General features: G+C 41.7%; 1 protein-coding gene across 4 annotated transcripts in view; it reads left to right on the top strand.

Annotated features, from left to right (window-relative positions):
* LOC133650617 (roundabout homolog 2-like) overlaps window positions 1–21128 on the top strand; it is a 222582-nt gene that overhangs the window by 6356 nt on the left and 195098 nt on the right. For all 4 annotated transcript variants that reach the window (XM_062048092.1, XM_062048091.1, XM_062048090.1 and 1 more), the window contains one exon: window positions 480–806. In XM_062048092.1, the coding sequence (XP_061904076.1) occupies window positions 480–806 (327 nt within the window). The remainder of the gene's footprint in view (window positions 1–479; window positions 807–21128) is intronic.

Here is a 21128-nt window from a genome sequence, read left to right as displayed (position 1 = left end):
ACAGGAATCATAAACTAGGAAACAGGAATAGCCAAACGTAACAGTTGCATACAGCAAACAACAAAGCCAGACCGAGTGTGGCGCACAATGTGAATAAACAGCTCTCTGATTAGTGCCCGGAAGCAGGTGAGCGTGCCGAACACTAATCAGAGGCAGGTGAAACCAATCAGCACCCATGGTAACCAAAACAAACCCAGGGGTGCACAAAACAGGAACTGAGGGAGTCCAAAACTAAACAGAACATGACTAAACAAAACATGATCCGGTCCACGGATCATGACATGGTTAAGATCGTCTGGGCTCATCAGCCGATCACCGATCAGTTAAAAACAGGAAATATTGGCCCCCTATCCGATCCCACGATCGAGACATCTCTCGTTATTTTTTTTTAGTTTTTACAGCAAATATACCTCCACATTTGTAAAGAAGAAAAATCGATGATTACTATATTGGGACAAACTGTACATTCTTCCCTCTAGGGTCTCGTCTTCGCCAGGAAGACTCTCCTCCCCGCATCGTCGAGCACCCCTCTGACCTCATTGTGTCCAAGGGGGAACCAGCCACTCTAAACTGTAAGGCCGAGGGCCGTCCAGCCCCGACGGTGGAATGGTACAAGGATGGGGAGCGTGTTGAGACGGACCGCGACACTCCCCGCTCGCACCGCATGCTGCTGCCCAGTGGCTCCCTCTTCTTCCTACGCATTGTCCACGGACGGAGGAGCAAGCCCGATGACGGCAGCTACGTGTGCTTGGCCCGCAACTATCTGGGAGAGGCCGTGAGCCGTAACGCATCTCTAGAAGTAGCACGTGAGTTTGACATTTCCTCCTCTGGGCGTAATAGCCAATTTTGCATGACAACAGTAACAGCAAAGTGAGATTATGGTCATGTAACTGTGACTGCTGAGGGTGTGTTGACGTTATACCTAAAAAGGTAGCATTTATGGTAAATTAAGCATAACATTTTCTGGCTTTGGCATCCTTATGTGTCATCCGTCATAATATGTGCAACGTCACCTATTTACTGAACCAACAACTGTGTGTGTGTGTGTGAGTGAATTTGTGCGCACGGCATGTGTGCGCATATGTGTGTGAATATGCTTTCAGCCAGCTAGTGAGACCTGTTTGGATGACCTGTGTGAGTAATGTATGGGCAAAAGCTGTGAATTGCTTCAGGGGAGGAGAGAGACGGGAGCCCAGATTTTACCCTAGCAAACTCCACTTCACTATTTGGATTTGGAAAGATGCATCCTGCTCCCAGCCAGTGCACTCCCTGTGTGGGAGAGGTGCTCCGGGCTATTCACATTTCCATTATGTGCTAAACTGAGCTGATTTCTTGCCATGAACAAGATGCACTCACGCTCAGACGCACACACACAAACACCATAGATACTTCCTTCAACACACAAACACCCACTCTTTCTCCTGCTCTCCATTTAGCACTCTCTTAGGGAAGTAAAAGAGATGGAAAGTGTAAAATCCTTACAAATATTTAATACATTTTCTACAATATGATTTCACTGTGTTATCCTCACATCATTGTAACAGCTATTGTGCATCAACACATGCACAGTGGTGAAGTATTTGTGTCTAAGATATAATGCTAATGTATGTGTTAAAGGGAAACTGCACTTAAAAAAAATGGTACCTATAAATCACAAATAAGAACACATACGTATATTCTTTTTTTTTTGCATTCTAACTGGTAAATACATGCAAAAAAAATCAGCTTGTAACGGAGCATATAGGAGTCGCTCTATTCGGCCTATAGATAAATAAATCAATAAAGTACTATCTATCTATCTAGATCGCTTAAAAAACATGTAAACACTTCCATCAAAGTTGTATAGTCATGCTATAAGTATATATGTAATGTAGTAACAAATACATTCATAATACTATGTAATATTTACATAGTTTGCTCATTTTAAGCATACGGTGGAGAATTAATTTCATAGACGCATCACGACACTCGCTTTTTCCTTCGACAACATCACTGACTACAACTCATGCAGACTTCATGAGAGCCAACAAACACAATCAAACAATCACTTACTGTACAATGTCTGCTCTCACTGGGATGTCGACTGTTAGGACGTTGATATATTCCCTTTTAGATGAAGAATGACTTCACCCTGTTCGGGTCTAAAATGTCTGTCAAAGTTGACCAACTTCTCAGTTTATGTCCACATTATTCTACTATCTAGATGTAGTGAGTCTCATTCTGCGTTGTGTAGTTTTTTAAAATAAAGGACACTTCGCCATGCCGTCGGTTCAGTATTTATTGGTAACCTTCTCATTGAAAAGTCAGAAGGAAGAGGAAGTAACAAACATTCATTCATATAAAAATAATAATAACTTAAATTACATTAACAGAAACATTTTACCACAAAATAATAATAATGCACAAATCCACATACATGTGTTGGAAACACGAAACACGAAACACACACACAGGTCACAACTTTCGGGCGGAGTGATATCTGCTAAACGCAATGCTGAAATCGCCAAGAAAGCATGCAACTTGAAGAAACGGGGGGAAATTTAGGGAACTGTAAAAAATGTAACGCTCACAGACAACCAATACGGATACAGAGCCAACATTTCAACATTAATGGCATTAATCGAAATAACGGAAGAGATAACCAATGCAATAGATAGCAAAAAAATGTGCTGCTGCAGTGTTTATGGATTTAACAAAAGCCTTTGACACAATCAATCATAATATCTTAATAAACACATTACAATGGTATGGAATCAGAGGGTTGGTTTTGAACTGGGTAAGATGCTACTTAACCAACAGGAAGCAATATGTGAAGATAGGCGAACACACTTCTACAAAGCTGAAAATATGTTGTGGCATACCTCAGGGATCAATATTGGGACCAAAATTGTTCAATCTTTATACAACCAACATTTGTAAAGCTACAAAGGAGTTAAAGTTAGTATTATTTGCAGATTTTTGTGTTTTGTATACAAGAAAACACACAGAAATTAATACAAATAACAACAGATGAAATGAATAAATTAAAAAGATGGTTTGACAAAAACAACTATCTTTGAATCTCAGAAAATGCTCTTCGGTAACAGTAGAAGAGAAACTCAAACACAAATACAAATAAACAGAGTAGATATTGAAAGCGGAAAAGAAAATACATTTTTGAGTGTAATAATCAGTGGCGTGCAGTCACTAGAGGCAGGGGAGGCGGGGCCTCACCTGCCATCATGGAAAGAAAAAAAAAAGAAAAAGAAAAAAAAATTAATTAAATTGTTATATGTATCCAGTGATTATACTAAAGTTATTTTCCATTTAACTTCACCAGTTTAGATAATTTTTATTTTTATTTTCACATTTTCCGTTCAAATACTGAGAAGAGACGGTGCGATGATCAGCAGCCAGTTGAGGCACTTGTGCCTCACCATGGATTGCGACTCGGCTAACTGCTGGCCTGCTGTACAGTGAGACTGTATTGCTATATGAATTATATTATACATTTCCATAGTTTAGTTAGCTGAGGTATATAATGTACAGTGTATTTTGTCAACAACTGTATGTGTGTAACGTATTTTTAGTGCTGAGCGATCATAAATCTGCTGCGGAGACACACTGTGTCAGGCTCGTCTCATAACCCCGCCTCCTGGTGCCAAGCATCTCCGCCGCAGAATGCACCACCCGACGGGAGCACCGCGGCCACACCAACCAAAGCCCACACCCAAACCCTCCACCTTCAAGACCGAATCCACCCAAAAAAAGTCACTTAACAAGAAGCCAAAAAGTGCAAAAACAACAATGCTCGCGCTGCAGGAGCCGCGAACGACCGCAGGGACACAGCATTAGGTACACCTGCACTGCAGGTTCATATGTTTTTAAATTTGACTGTGATGATGCAGTCGTGCCTCACCAGACATTAACCTCACCGCACGCCACTGGTAATAATAGATAATAAAATGAACTGTACCCTTTATGTAAAAACATACAACATAAAGTAGCAAAAAACACGTCAAGAATAAAGCAAAATATGTTCTGGACCAAAACTCACTTCATATTCTTTACTGCTCGCTAGTGTTACCATATCTGAGTTATTGTGTAGAGAAATGGGGAAACAACTACAAATGTGTGCTTCATTCACTAACGTTGTTACAAAAAAGATCAATTAGAAAAATATATAATGTTGGATTTAGAGAACATTAACAACCTTTATTTATTGAACCAATAATATTGAAATTCAACAACTTGCTGCTTTTGCAAACATGTAAATGTATGTACAAAGCAAACTATAACCTTCTCCCCAAGAATGTACAACATTTTTTCTCAACAAAAGGAGAGAAATATAACCTTAGAGGAAAATCTAATTTAAAACGTTTGTACGTACACAACACTTAAGACCTTTAGCATATCCGTATGTGGAATTAAATTACGGAATGGATTACACAAGGAAATCAAATCAAGCACTGATATGATTCAGTTTAAGAGACTGTTCAGACTACAAGTTTGTTTATTTACTCTAAAGCAGCTGAGATAGGCTCCAGCACCCCCCGCGACCCTGAACGGGACAAGCGGTAGAAAATGGATGGATGGATGGATTTATTTATTCATTCACTTTTCTGTTACAAACAGAGAACACGGAAATGTAATACAATTGATATGAAAAGTGGTAGGATTAAATAAGCTTTGCTTCTTCCTACTCCTTTTTGGACATGCTGTAATGAAACAACTGGAAATATGTGACGTATTGCATTGTATCGTATGCATGTTCGAAATAAACTGAACTGAACTGAACTGAAAAAAAAGATTAGATGGGTCCTTTAATGAATATGTTGATGTTATTACTAGGCAACAAACCTGCTGGTAAACTGTTAATTCCAATATTTTTAATTCAGAAGTGATAAACTATATCAGTCCAACTGTAAATTATGCAATTTATATAATAATCAAATCTAACTTTTAATCTACTTTTAGTAAATAAAATAAGAGTAATTCAACCTGGAGGCAGTGATGTCATGATATAGCTTGAAGAGTATAGCATTTACTGAGCATCTGATAAGGCTTACACCGGATTGTCTATTAGTAGTATTAACACACATTTTCTTGTGTTATAATTCATAAATCAGAGCAACTCATTGATTTTTATGCTGATCTTATTTTTCTATTTCAACTCTAGCCTTGCATTTAATTTTACATTACTGACTTGTAGTGTCTTTGCAGCCATAGCACATTTATTTTTGGTTTCATGTGAAATTCACAAAATAAAAGGGTCAAACTAAGATAAGTGGCCAGCATCTAATAGGACCTTGGCAGAGACATTATCTAACATCTCTGCGTCTTTTCTCAATCCCATTCTCGCTTTGTCTTGTTCACATTTTGCACACTTGACTTTTTTTACTGGTGCCGTTTCCTCTTACTCAAATAGATAACGCTGAACTCTTCTGGAAATTGTGATGCCCCCAAGAGATGCCGAGTGTTTGAAGGAAATGACACACAATCCCTTAATGTGTGTGAATATACTCAGTACATGCTGCTGTTGTACAGTACAGTACCATTCACGTGGCAAATCTGGCATTTGAAGGTAGATAATAACCTTTCTTAGAAAAAAATAGACTCACAATTGTTGTTATTGTATGAAATAGGCTGCTGCACTGATTCTCTTGAATGAAAAGTGGCCAGTCTATATTTCCCTGCTGTGTATAATAGTTTAATATATAGTCATTTTCTGGAGATTTTCTGTTTCACAATACAATAGAACTAATTTCCATTTCTCAGCACCAACACACATTTGGAAAATGTCATCTCAGTTAATCGTCACATCCATTATTTGCCTATAGGAACTAAATTTTTTAGATGTTAGCAGCTGTAAGGGTGGGTGGGGAATTCTGGCAGCGAGCTCAGTATATTGCATCAAAGATCGAGAGGCCCTGTCTTAATCCAAATCGTGTTACTTGAAATTTATGTGATGTAGCAATAAGCCTACTAATAAATCATTCATGAAGCTTTGGTTCGATGTGTTAATGAATTAATGTGTATTTCTTACCAAAACAGTTGGAGACGTATCTCCCTAAGGACATCCTGTGGGCTCAGTGTTTGCACAGAGGAGTGAAGCCTCTTCTCTTGCAAGACAGTTACAGGCCAGAATATCTCCAGTGTATATCAAATTTCAAGCATCTGCTCAAACTATGTGGGATTGTAAATGTGTTGTTGTCATCTCTCGCCAATATTGTGAGTCTACTGTTAAAGCTTGGCGGTTTAGTTGTCATACATTTTGTCTCACATTAGCAACATTTTCTCAGAAAATGTACATCCAAACATGATCTAATCCACTAATTTTTCTATGATGATCCGTTTTGAAAATGCATTTAAAAGTTTGCTCTAATGCAGATTTTGTCAGTATTACTAATGGGTAACGAATTCTGTACTTTTAAAAGGTACCGACCGAAACTCCCGAGAGGTCAGTGTTTTTATGCGAGCGCCCCCAGAGGGCAACAGCGGTACTCAGTTGTAATAAACTTTTGCACCATTTGTGGCAGTAATGACAATCTCAAAAAAACTAAAAAAAGTATGTTTCTTAAGCGCAAATATTAAGACTAAAGTGTTTTCATTTGCACTTAAATTGTATTGATATTTTATTTAAGAAACATATAGTATTATTTACATATACAAATAATTTCCACAGTTTTTATGAGTCCCTTCTTTTGCAGCATATTTGATTAGTACTGAATTTGTTTTTGTAATCAGCCTGACCAAAGTCTTGATAATAATCTTTGTGATTAACACATGGTTTCAAATAATTGGAGAAGGTGTAAGTTGGTAAGATATAATTTTTGAATATGATTTAAATCAAGAGTATGATCACTATGACATTTTGATTCGTATGTTTTATACATGTTAAACATTTACTATAAAGTTGAACCTTGAACCTAATACAGTGAGTGGGCTACAGGCCCCTCTGTATTGGAAAAGTTGGGCCCTGAGGTCAAATAGATTAAGAACCCCTGCTATAGGTAATGTTGCAATTTTCCATGCCAACAATAAATGTATGCCTGATATGTTGAATACATTCGAACGTAAAGTAAGACTTCACTTTTTCAAAATGATGTAGCTCGATGTGTATGTGGATTTGCCACATACAGTACATGCTAGTGATAAATAGTAGCGATTTTACACTTAGTTTTACACTAAGATACACATTACAATCAAACAGCTGGTGTGTGGCAAGTGCAATACTTACCGTACAAACATTTTGTTGGGCGCATCATCAACTAGACTGGCACATTCAGATTCATGGTAAAGACTACTTCCTGGTTAGGCATTACCTGCAAATGAGACTCCGTGCTGGTGTAAGAATAAAACATAACAACTGGACTGTTATGATCCGTTGCCCGGGTCATGTTTGTTATTTCCTTAGTTCTTTATTTCTGTTCAGCACCCTGGTTTGTTTTCTTTGTTGCCATGGGTGCTGATTTTTGTCACCTGCCTCTGATTAGTGGTCGGGACGCGTACTTGCTCCCGATCACTAATCAGAGAGCTATTTATTCCTGACTCACGCCACAGTCTGCTTGGCAATTTTTTTCGCAACTCACAACAAATTACGTTGGTAATACTTGCTTCTTACTCCTGTTTTTGGCTAGTCTTGGGTTAAGCCTTTACCATAGCTTCCCGTTCTATCTGCACCATTTTGTATTTTGGCTTGATCTATTGGAATAAATCATTCTTCCTACCTGCATGCTGCTTCCTGACGTCAGTGCATCTTGGGGAAACGACCAGCGCATAAACATGCGACCTCGACGTAACATGGACAGCACAGTTATCATAAGCAGCTCATATTTAAATGTTGAATACAAAACAAAATGTTATAAAACAATTAACATTTATGAGCACATGAACGCACACAAAAGTACCAACAATTGCCACCGTATGGGTTCAAATGTGAAATGCACCCATCCCTCCTTTGTATGGCAGTATCAAACAAAAAGGCGGTAGTTTTCGCCAGGATTTTGGGTGCGATACATTCAGGGATGCATAATTGTATGACCCCTTCAGGGGTTGCAGGAGCCCTCCAGTAATGCTGAGGCTTGCTCAAAATGGTCGATTTTCTTAGTCCATGCACATCCTCAAGTGTTTTAATGGGCTCTTGTGTTGCTGAACCAGTGACTTACATAATGTAGTTAACAAGAGGGATATGTGCAATTGTGTGAGGTCGTCAAGTAACTTTACTATGATTAAATTTGCAAATGTTGTCTGAAAAATGCATGTTATTAGCATTGCTATTAATATGTAAATGAGACAGGCATGCCACAAAGATCAAGGGCATAATAAGAAAACAAATGGCTGCTTATAAACAAATGATGTTGAACTGAATGTAGCCTCCTATTCCTACATGAAACTCGAACTAAATGCCATAAAATAAAAGCAAAATCATATGACTGTGAGTTTGGCTGCACATAAAATGTACGAAAACGAAAGAAGCACTCAGAGATTGCAGACCTCCGCCAGGCCCTGGCTCCCAATAGTGTAGAATCCTATCCATAATTTTTATGATTTCATCTTTTATAAGTGCCGGTTCGGGCACCGGTGTCGGATCGTTTAATACACCACTCTAACAAACATACTCCTGCAAATTGTATTTCTTTTTAAAAAATAAATCAATTTACTGTACAATGCTTTAGACTTATTACATCGAATGTGAACACCCATTATTACCAGTACCTCTTTTTAATTGCGGAAGCCTTTCTTATACTGATTCAGCTGAACGTTTGCAATATATTGTGTTTTCATATCCTGCAACCGTGGACATAGTTTTATATTTTTTACATCAGAAAAATGGTAGTGTGTGTATTTGCTTAGTTTTTTTTTCAGTTGAATCCTATTTCCCGTGGTGTCTGTATACCTATTTGACAAAAATGATAACATTAACTCTCCCATGTAAATTTATTAGCAAAAGGTTTTGTATTTTATGCTTGAAAACTAAGACTTACTGCTTCTAAAAAAAAAATCACTTTCAACCTAGTTTTTGAAAGTCATCACCTGCTAGGCACAGCCACATACTGTGCCAGCTTTTCAGCTCCTCAGTGTGCAAAAAATGTGCAACTTCAGAGTAACATTGCCAAGCTGGTTGACCTCCAGGCCACCAGCTGACTGGCACTAATCATCATCATCATCGTCACAAGGGGCTCTTGATTGAATCAGGACGGCTCCCTCAAACTATTACAGGACCGAAAGTCACAAATGTGTTGATGGGAGCTTTAGGCGGAACGACTGCACATGCTTCATTAGCAAGATATTCAAGTCTAAGACAAGATGAAAGTGAGTTTGATGTTTTGTCAGTCATTAAAAAAATCATCAGTTAAGATCTTACCCGTGACCTTGGAAAAAACATGAATAAAAATAATAGGTAGCCAAATTTGGCTTTACAAAAGCATTCCATTTGGTGTGCCAAACATCACCCAAATATTGAAAAAAGTGCAATTTTACGGAAATTTAATTTAATTATAGAGACGGCAAATATAGAGCAGCTGGACCGCTCAATGTGTGGTTATAAGGTACCTGCGTTCAAATCCTAGTCAGGGTGATTGGTAACATGTATCATTATCATTGTTTTATTATTTAGTTAAGTTTTGTGGTTTTATTTCAGTCAAGTGCATGCACTAAAATAAAACGCTGTGTATATATATTTTCATAAAAAATAAAACACACTGAAAGTGTGTCAGCTCAAGCATCATCTTATTTTGCCTACATTCTTAAATTAACTGTTTTAATCTGTTCCTTTTAAAAATGTAAACAGTACAAAACAGATATGTAACAATAAACATTTAATGTGTATACAGAGTTTCATAATTCAGTTTAAATATCAGGTTTTCAAATTATTTGGTGTGTTACATGTTTTCCATTTCTAATTCTAAATTATTCCATAGATTAACATCTTTATTACATGATATGCATTTTTTTTTCACATTTGTTCATATCATTGCTTTTTGGTACACACAAATCCTTTTTAGTTTGAATTATTGCACGGATCTGAAACATCTTCTGGACCACATTTAGTTTTTACATTATCTGAGCAGTTTTGTAGTCCACAAGAAAAAATGTTTGAGTTCATGAATCGTTTGTTGGGTCTTGATAATCATACCATATGTCATCATAATAGCTTTGTTTTATGTTTAAATATTTTTTTTTCAACACATTTAGAGTGTTTGCTGAGAAAAATGTTTTCCCTTGACACAATGTAAATGAGGACCCCTGCAGTGTTGTTTTCTTCCATGTAGGGCTGCAGCTTGAGTAATCAATTAGTTTGTTCGACTACTCGAGCAATCGAATAAAACATACCTTATGGCCTCAATGCGTAGTTTCAGAAAAATAGTTGAAATAAAGTTAAAAGTTAAAGTACCAATGATTGTCACACACACACTAGGTGTGGCGAAATTATTCTCTGCATTTGACCCATCACCTTTGATCACCCCCTGGGAGGTGAGGGGAGCAGTGGGCAGCAGCGGTGGCTGCGCCCGGGAATCATTTTTGGTGATTTAACCCCCAATTACAACCCTTGATACTGAGTGCCAAGCAGGGAGGTAATGGGTCCCATTTTTATAGTCTTTGGTATGGCTCGGCCGGGGTTTGATCTCACAACCTACTGATCAAGGGCAGACACTCTAACCCAGTGGTTCTTAACCTGGGTTCAATCGAACCCTAGGGGTTCGGTGAGTCGGCCTCAGGGGTTCGGTGGAGCCTCCGCTGCGGAGGTGAAGACACACCCGACTCATCGTGTAAATAAAAACGTCTCTCTATCGGCGTATTATGGATACCCCCAAACAATGTTCCCTGTAATTTTCCATTTGATTTGCAGGTGTGTAATTTGTTGTGAGTTCATGCTTTGTGTTGGTTTTGTTCTTTGAACAAGGTGATGTTCATGCACGGTTCATTTTGTGCACCAGTAAAAAAAAAACATATAACTTTGTATTGCATTTGACAAAAAAAACAAAACACTTTATTTTTCACTAAAGAAGGGTTCGGTGAATGCGCATATGAAACTGGTGGGGTTCGGTACCTCAAACAAGGTTAAGAACCACTGCTCTAACCACTAGGCCACTGATAACAAATATGTTTTGCCAAAAAAAAGACTATGTGTCACACCCCGCCTCGGGTGAAGGTAATGTAACCGTTGCAAACCAGACTTTCAAATCAAGGATGGCAAGGCACGCAGTTGGTAACAGTTTACAAACATTTATTGAAATCCCAAAAAGTGTCAAAAGGTGAACAATGACAGGAAAACAAAGCACCTACACTCTCAGTAGATGATGCATGGAGACCGAAACTCCTGCTCAGGACAGAGAACCTCCCCAACAGCAGACTGTCAGAAAAACGGCATTTTCCAACTTAAATAGCCCATAGCTCCGCCCACTAGCTGGGACCAATTTGACAGGGGGAATTAAGAAAACAGTTATTTTGCAAATTACACCATAAATAACCATCACATAGTACTTTTGCATGTGTAGAGCAGTCATTTTTGTACACAGTATATTCAGGCTTTAGACAACACAACTTTCAAATGTCCAGTGTCCTTCTGTAATACCCAGCTTTTGATAATCATGGTTTGACCCAAATTTGGCCTAATTAGTGAATGCAGGTGTGTTCACCTATATAAAGCCCTCAACCCCACCCTGACTCTTTTAGTCAACTGTTCAGAGCCATGGTGGGTGACAGGTAACAATTTGTTTGTTGAGCACATGCTTTTCACTAGCTAACAAGATTGAATGTTTGTAGTTTGTCCATGTTGAGCTTCCCAACAAATGTGCACGGTTTGTGAGGAAGTCCAAAGGTCAAACAGTGACAGTGTGGGGTCAAACTGTCACATTACCTCCCTCCTCTCCAGCGACAGCAAGTTCAGGGAGACGAGACAGGTAATCAGCTAGCAAGTTAGTTTTGCCAGCTCGATGTGTGATATTGAAGCAAAAGGGCTGTAACGCCAAGTACCATCTGGTGACACGGGAGTTCTTATCCCTCATGGAGTTGATCCAGCTCAATGCTCTGTGGTCCGTTTCCAGATCAAAGGTCCGTCCCAGAAGGTAATAACGTAGGCTGTCCAATGCCCACTTGATGGCAAGACATTCCTTTTCGATGGCAGAGTACCTAGTTTCTCTGGGATGCAGTTTACGGCTCAGATATAGAAGCAGTTGTTCCTCGCCCTCCTTTCCTTGGGCTAGGACGGCTCCAAGGCCCACACCGGAGGCATCAACTTGAACAAGGAATCGCTGGTTGAAGTCAGGACTTTGTAAGACCGGGAAAGAGCATAGAATAGCTTTGACCTTTGTGAAGGCAGTTTCACATTTTTCTGTCCATTTGACTGGATTAGAGGATGCTTTGGTAGTCAGCTCGACAAGAGGAGCTGTGATGGTAGAGAAGTGGGGCACAAGTCTTCTGTACCACCCAGAAAGCCCCAAGAATGACCGGACCTGCTTCTTTGTCCGGGGTCTAGGACTGTCTTGGATAGCCTTCACCTTGTCCACCTGAGGGCGTATCTGCCCGTTGCCAAGATGGTAACCTAGGTAGCACACCTCAGTTTTGGCCCACTCACATTTCTGGGTGTTAAGAGTGAGCCCAGCAGAATGGATCCGGAGCAGGACTTGACGCAGGTGAGAGAGGTGGTCTTTCCAGGAAGTGCTGAAAACCACCACATCATCAAGATAGGCAGCAGAGAACTGGCCACACCCCTGCAGAGCGCGATCCATTAGCCGCTGAAAGGTTGCGGGGGCTCCGTGGAGTCCGAACGGCATCACTGTGTAATGATAGAGACCCTTTGGTCCACGGAAGGCAGTGTACTCCCTAGACTCCTTCTTTAAAGGGACTTGCCAGTATCCCTTACACAGGTCAAGGGTGGTGATGAACACAGCTTTGCCGAGCTTCTCAAGAAGTTCATCAATACGTGGCATAGGATAAGCATCAAATTTAGAAACGGCATTCACTTTGCGTAGGTCATTACAAACTCGTATCGTGTTGTCTTTTTTAGGAACGAGGACAATGGGGTTACACCACTCACTGTTTGAGGGTTCAATCACTCCTAGATCCAGCATGGTTTGGATTTCATGGTTGAGGGGCTCCACCATCCGCTCAGGCACTCTGTATGGGCGCTGACGGATAGGTGTTGGGTTTTTTAAGTGAATGACATGTTCAATTAGTGGAGTCCTTCCAGGCTTTCCACTGAACAATACTGGGAATTCTTCCCACACTTGCAATAGTTTAAGGGCAGATTGTGCAGACAAGTGGCTTACATCAGGTTTCTGTGGTGTAGTGAGCATGGACAGATCTGTCTCCTCCACATCATCCTCCATTTCCACTTCCCGTGCCAGCATCACCTTTTTCTCTTGCAACTTCTTGCTTTGAGTAGGTACTTGACTGGCCTGGACATCCTTTCCTTCCACAGAGGATTTCCTCTCCTTCCATTCCTTCAGAAGGTTGATGTGGTACACTTGGGATGCCTTTCCTTTATCCGGATGTGAGATCTCATAGGTGACTGGACCAGCTTGTCTGACCACGGAGTAAGGACCTTGCCATTGGGCCAGCAGTTTATGGCTTGAGGTTGGAAGCAAGAGCATGACCTTTTGACCTGGGTATAGCACCCTGTGACGTGCTTTTTGGTCATACCAGGTCTTCTGTTTCATCTGGGCCTTTCCAAGATTTTCTCTTGCCTTGGCTCTGTATTGCTCCAGCCGGTCTCGCATCTGCAGCACATAAGAAAGTACCCCTTGTGGTGCAGGTGGTTTGGATTCCCAGGATTTCTTCAAGAGGTCCAAGGGGCCTTGAACAGGGAACCCATAAAGAAGCTCAAAAGGCGAAAACCCGGTAGAGGCTTGGGGTACCTCTCGATAGGCAAAGAGCAAGAAGGGAAGCCATTTCTCCCAGTCTCGACCGGTGTCGTCTACAAACTTCCTCAGCATGGACTTCAGGGTTTGGTTGAAGCGTTCCACCAACCCGTCAGTTTGTGGATGATAGGGGGTGGTGCGAATGCCAGTAATTCCAAGTTGTTTGTGAAGCTGCTTCATGAGCTTTGAGGTGAAGTTGGTTCCTTGATCCGTGATTATTTCATCTGGAATTCCTACTCGTGAGAAGAATTGTACAAGTGCAGAGATGACTTTCGGAGTCTTGATACTCCTTAGTGGGAAGGCCTCGGGAAATCTGGTGGCATAGTCACAGAGGACAAGGATGTATTCATGGCCTCCACTGCTTTTCTCCAGGGGTCCAACGATATCCATTGCAATCCTCCGGAAAGGAACATCAATGAGAGGAAGAGGGAGTAGTGGGGCTTTCTCAGGTCGTCTCGGAGAGGTCTTCTGGCACTGTAGACAGGTTTGACAGTACTCAATAACATCTTTGACCATTAAAGGCCAAAAGAAGCGAGCTTTGACTCGAGCAAGTGTCTTGTCTTGCCCAAGATGACCAGCCCAAGGTATGGAATGAGCAAGATGCAGTACAAGGGGCCTACAGCAGGTAGGGACCACCAAGCGATTCTCTGACTGATCTGCTACATACAGAACTCCATCCTCCAAGACATACTTTTCACCCTGGTTTGGCTGCAAGGGGATGTTTGCATCTTTCATCTTAGCCAGCAGGGGAGCCAGTGAGACGTCAGCTCTCTGTAGCTCTCGGATGTCTTCAGGTACTTGCCACTCTTCATCAGGTTTCAAGCTTGACACATTACCCAACAGTGGAGTACCTTGGATTTTCTCCAGGCGGCGCTGGCTCTTACTTTTGGGCGGGCCCTTCTGACCACCCTGGCATAGAGAAGGGTCCAAGTCAGGAAGAGGCTCCAGCCCTATCTTGGCTGTCTGGGCACGGGTGAGTACTGGATAAGCCTCTTGAATGGCTGGAATAAAACTGGACTTCACTTTCTGCGTGTGTGTCTGATGAACAAGATCATGCAGAATAGGCAAGTCTCTGCCCAAGATCATGTCATGGGGCATGTGATCAAGAACCCCCACACGGAGCAAGAAAGCCTGGTCATCGATGACGATGGTCACATCAGCCACGGGATATATTCTTTGATCACCATGGACACATTGAATGGCTGTGGCATGCTGATAGTCAAGATTACCAAGTGACACAAAAGAATGGTTCAACAGTGTCATGGAGCTACCTGTGTCCAACAATGCTTGCACTGGACGGCCATTAACACAAGCTGGCACCATGATAGGTTTGGCCTCAGGTTCAGAATTGGGTGCAAGAGCAGGTGCCATGACTGAAGCTGGGACAGATGGATGGGGAACATGACAGAAGCTGGACAGCTTGGGACCTTTCAAGGGGCAGACTGGGGCTCGATGCCCTGGCTGTTGGCAGTGGTAGCAGATGAGATCCTTCACTGGACTCTGTCTCGGGAGCAGTCTGTTGTCCCCTGAGGTGCTATAACCACCTGCTTTCTGCACACCTCTTTGGTGTGACAGGTCGGCTGCACCTTGGGCTGCTACACGGTTGTTCTGCTGCCTTGGCATTCGGAGTCCTTTACGAGCATTCAAGTACTGGCCTGCAAGTTTAGCAACAGTAAGTCCGTCTTCTGGCTCATGTTCCTTCACCCAAGTCTTCATTTCGTTGGGCAGCATGCGAAGCATTTGCTCCAGAATGAAGAGCTCTGCAATGTCTTCTTTGGAATGCTGCTCTGGCTTGATCCATCTTCTGTAGAGACCTTTGAGTCTGTTGTAAGTCTCCTTGGGAGATTCACCAGGGGGAATGTAGGTTGACCGGAACTGGAGTCTATAAGTCTCAGGAGAGATATCAAACTTAGCAAGGAGGGCTTCTTTAAGGTCAGTATAGACGTTGGAAGCATCTTCCTCCATCGCAGAATAGGCATCCAGAGCTTTGCCGGTCAAGAGTGGAACAAGTCGGCAGGCCCAGTCAGACTGAGGCCAGCCCCAGGTGCGAGCGATGCGCTCGAAGCGGACAAGAAAGTTTTCGATGTCCTCACCCTGCTGGAAAGGGAGCATCTTTGGGCCTTGTCGGAGATGATGGTCAGGTGGCAAGGAATCTCTGGACGGCGACGCTTGAGGACTAGGAGTTGGCTGTGGGCGAGTTCTGGGTTTGGGCGACTGCTCATAACGACTATCATCAGTAGTACGGTTAGCATTTTGGTTAGTGAGTGAGTGATCTAGGCTAGGCCTTGTACAGACATTTTTTAACTCCTGGAGTTCACGGACTATGATAGCTTCCCTACGTTGCTGTCCAATCAAAAAGTCTTGAAACATGTTAACCAGGGTAGGTTCACTTAGCACTCTTTCAGTCTTTGGTGGCTCAGCAGACCACCTAGCCTTCCAGAACCCTTCCTATGCTGCTTACGCCTAGCCCCAGAGTTCTCAAAACCTTTGACGTCTTCTTCAGACTCCTCTGTGTTCCATCCAACTTCACGCTCCTCAGCCATAGTCGTCCGGTCCAGCCTCATCGCCGTGGCCCCTCGACCAGCCATCTCATCAGTCTCCTCTGTCATTGCCACCTTCGACACTTGGGATCTCAAACCAGTTCTGGCCTGCCCTCTGCCAGATTTGTTGTAAACTCTGCGGCTTGCCATCCCACCACTGCCACCATATGTCACACCCCGCCTCGGGTGAAGGTAATGTAACCGTTGCAAACCAGACTTTCAAATCAAGGATGGCAAGGCACGCAGTTGGTAACAGTTTACAAACATTTATTGAAATCCCAAAAAGTGTCAAAAGGTGAACAATGACAGGAAAACAAAGCACCTACACTCTCAGTAGATGATGCATGGAGACCGAAACTCCTGCTCAGGACAGAGAACCTCCCCAACAGCAGACTGTCAGAAAAACGGCATTTTCCAACTTAAATAGCCCATAGCTCCGCCCACTAGCTGGGACCAATTTGACAGGGGGAATTAAGAAAACAGTTATTTTGCAAATTACACCATAAATAACCATCACATAGTACTTTTGCATGTGTAGAGCAGTCATTTTTGTACACAGTATATTCAGGCTTTAGACAACACAACTTTCAAATGTCCAGTGTCCTTCTGTAATACCCAGCTTTTGATAATCATGGTTTGACCCAAATTTGGCCTAATTAGTGAATGCAGGTGTGTTCACCTATATAAAGCCCTCAACCCCACCCTGACTCTTTTAGTCAACTGTTCAGAGCCATGGTGGGTGACAGGTAACAATTTGTTTGTTGAGCACATGCTTTTCACTAGCTAACAAGATTGAATGTTTGTAGTTTGTCCATGTTGAGCTTCCCAACAAATGTGCACGGTTTGTGAGGAAGTCCAAAGGTCAAACAGTGACAGTGTGGGGTCAAACTGTCACACTATGTAATCGTTTTTCTTGTTTTTGTGTGTGTAAAAAAAATGTGTCATTCCATCTAGTCTGTTCTGACTATTTGGAGGTTTTCTGTGCAGCAATAAAATGCTAACATAAAGCATTTTTTTATAGACATCATTTAGATGATGTCCTAAGGGTTGTTATAAATTACCTTGACCTCTGCTTTTGTGCTGTCTTTCCTGCTATGTCTCATTCTCTGCTTCCTTGTCACTGTATTCTCTCTGGTGTTGAGCATTCCTTAGAGCCGTTCGGCGCCTCGGACGGCGCAGTAAACAACATTAGCCTAATTGGCATAATTTGAGAGTCAACGCCATGCTTTCCCCAGGCATGAAATGGTGTTCGCTCACAAAACGCCTCGCATGGATGGAATCATTTATGCCCACCTCTGTGCAGTATTTGCGCTTCAGAGCTGGCATACGCCATGTGGATTAGAAAGTATTTGTGTTTGTTCAAGCTTCTGACAGTCAGGCCTGGCTTCAAGGCGGCTTTGTTGTAACAGCAAAAATTCGCTAGTGGTCATTCATTAAGCAACTATTTTGTGCTTTCAGTGGCAGTCAGACAATGCAAAATACTATTTAAGTTCAGAAGGGCTACCCCAGAGAGTCAGTCTCTGGTGTTTTAGAAGGTGGCAAGTTGCCCTTTATCAGGCATTTCACTCATACCAACTGCAATCATCTAAAGTTTATTGCCTGCCAGCTCTGTGTGTTTCTAGGCAGACTGTCAATGTTTTTTGTGAGCGGATATGTTGGCCACATTGCACCATCTGTTGCCAGTCAGGCAGTCCTCTTGTGTACTTACAGTATCCTCTGTTTATCCCCCATCTTCTGGATTGTTGTCAAAGAGGCGGTCTTTACCACTGATCGTTATGCACTCCAGGAAACAAAACTTGTTATCAAATTAGTTATCGTAATCATGAACCATACTATATCAGATTAATTAATTATAATATTTGTGTTGATACGGCTGTTGTGCCCATTATCCGCCACAAAAGACCTAAGTCCTATTTTCTCTCTCTATTTACCCTCTGCCAAATGGTCGAGACAGATGACCACCTCAGCTCAAACTTATTTTAATGCAATGATGATATCTCGTTTTTATTATTGTACAACATGTTGGTCGCAGGCAAGCAAAATGACACTGAGGCCATTGGAGATTTTGCACAACCAATCGCTAAAAATCTTTGACCGAAAACCACAACACCACCATCACTGTTTAGATCTCCAAAAATATAGATTGTTAAATTCAGCTAACAATCAAAGATTAGCATCAATACGAATGGCCCATCGAATCCTAAATAACACTGCACCAGCGCCACTTAAGCACTTTGTCCAGTTTACATCTGCTGTGACAACTAGAAACACACGAGCCTCCACCAGGGGGCAGTGTAGCGTACCCAGATGTAAAACATATTTTGCACAATCACCCTTTTCATATAAAGCAATAAAGGAATGAAACAACCTCACAACAATCTTGAAAAGTCTAACACATTACTTTTCATTCACAATTGAAGTTAAAAAGTGGCTTCGGAACAATCAAAGCTGCTACACGGTCACTAAAGTGGGCACTATGATTGACACATCAACTTAATGTGTATTATATTTATCCATGAGAGAATTTTTGTTGTAAATTGTGAAGTGTGTCTGTTAAAATCATGGTTATTATATTGGTTCCGGTGACGTCACCAAGCTGAATGGCAGCTTAGAGTAACAGCTCCCTCGTGAGAAAAGTTATTTCGCCCCGTTAGACCGTAAAATGCCAAAGTTTCAGATAATCTCTGAATAAACAAAAGGGGCAAGAATGGGGAAAACTAGAGGAAATCGAGCAAATATCGGTGCAGAGCCTGTAAATGAGGAAAGCTCTGTGTCCGCGAACAGCTCACCTGTAAAGCTACAAGATGGCGGTGCTAATGCTAACCCTCGCTCAAAGGAGGCGGACGCCGAAGGGTTAGTCCAAGTTCTGGAGGAGATTCGGGACTTCCGAAAGGACATAAAAGAACAGCTGAGCGATATTAAATCCGAGCTCACCAACATTAAACAACAAATAACAGACGCAGAGGAGCGAATTGAGAAGGTGGAGGACCGGATTCAAAACGTGGAGTATGTGTTGAACAACATGATAAAAGTCATTAATCAGCAAAAAAACAAACTAATCGACTATGAAGGGAGATCCCGACGCGAGAACTTGAGGATATACAATGTTCCCGAAGGAGCCGAGGGACCGTCCATGCCAGAGTTTGTGGAAAAACTGCTGCGGGACATGTTGGAGATCCCCACAACTACGCAACTCGACATCGAAGGGGCGCACCGCGCGTTCGCGCCAAGACCCGCCGGAGACAGAGAAGACAAGCCGCGGTCAATAATAGTCAAATTCCTCCGCTACAGGATGAAAGAAGATGTCATGCGTAAAGCCTGGGGAAAGAAGAAGATTTTTCTGAACGGGAGACAAATATACTTTGACCAGGATTACCCCCCAGCAGTCCTGCAAAAGAGGAAATAATATGCTGAAGCCAAGCGAGTGTTAAAGCAAAGAAATATTCGCTTCCAGACTCCGTTCCCGGCCAAATTATGAGTGTTTTATGAGGACGGCATGCAGCTGTACCGGACAGCAAAAGAGGCGACAAAAGACATGAAGGACGGAGGACTGCCAGTCAGCGTGATTACGCCGAGAGAGAGCCTGCTGGATCAGCTGTCCCGCTCCGCCTGGGAGATCATGGGAGGAAGGAGCCGGGAGGGGACAGGTGAGGAGCCAGAGAAAAGCATCAAGGAGAGACTGCAAGCCTTCAGAAGATAATAATCGCCTTCTCCGGAGGACCTGTTAATATTGACTGACTTCTTAAAGTGTTGGTAAGATGAACAGAACCAAAACAGGTGACTTTAAATTCATTCTATGACATTTGCGTTTATATAATAACCCCAGCGAGATGAGAAAAAATACAAATGAGGGATGTATCTATGTAATGAACAGAGATTTTTTTTCTCTTTCTACCAAGTGCCATGATGGGGGCCCTCAGCCCATAGTAGAGAGAGGATTTCCCCCACAGCTAGACGTTTTATCTAGCTTAACTCAGGGTCATCTATTAGAGACCCCTGCCTTGGAACTACACTTTTCTTTTTTCTTCTGTTCTTTTTTATTTTTTTTTAGTTATTTTTCTTTGTTTTATTTGCTATTTCAATTTTTTTGTTATGGGAGTAGACTTGCTAGGTTTTATTTTGAATATTTTATTGGTATACTTACAAGTAAATACATATGGTTAGTGACAAAGTAAAATGTGTATCGTTTAATGTTAATGGGCTATGAACCCAATTAAAGGCAATACAATATTATCAAAGGTGAGGACAGAACAAGCCCACATAGTATATTTACAGGAGACCCATTTAACTGACAAGGAGCATGTAAAACTAAAGAGAATGGGCTTCACTCATTTGTTTTTTTCGTCATATAAATCAGGACATAGGAGAGGAGTTGCAATTCTCATCTCAAAAAAGCTAAATTTTGAAAAAGTACTGGAATTTTGTGATAAGGAGGGTAGATTTATTTTAGTAAAGGGAAAGATAGATGGGAACCCAATCACCTTACTGAATGTCTATGCACCCCCTGGGAGTGATATTAATTTCTTCCAAAAAATCACCAATATTATGGTAACGGAAACCGAAGGTTTTTTGATTTGTGGTGGGGATTTAAATATATATCTACAGCCAAAATTGGACTCATCTAGTACAAAAATACATAACGTTAAACCCCTTTTTTAAAAAGTAAACACACTTTTTGAGGAAGTAGGCTTAATTGACATATGGTGAGACTTTTTTCCAGACAGAAGGGATTATACTTACTTCT

This window comes from Entelurus aequoreus, linkage group LG05 (genome assembly GCF_033978785.1).
Source record: "Entelurus aequoreus isolate RoL-2023_Sb linkage group LG05, RoL_Eaeq_v1.1, whole genome shotgun sequence".
Lineage (NCBI taxonomy): Eukaryota > Metazoa > Chordata > Actinopteri > Syngnathiformes > Syngnathidae > Entelurus > Entelurus aequoreus.
This window is presented reverse-complemented; position numbering and strand designations above follow the sequence as displayed.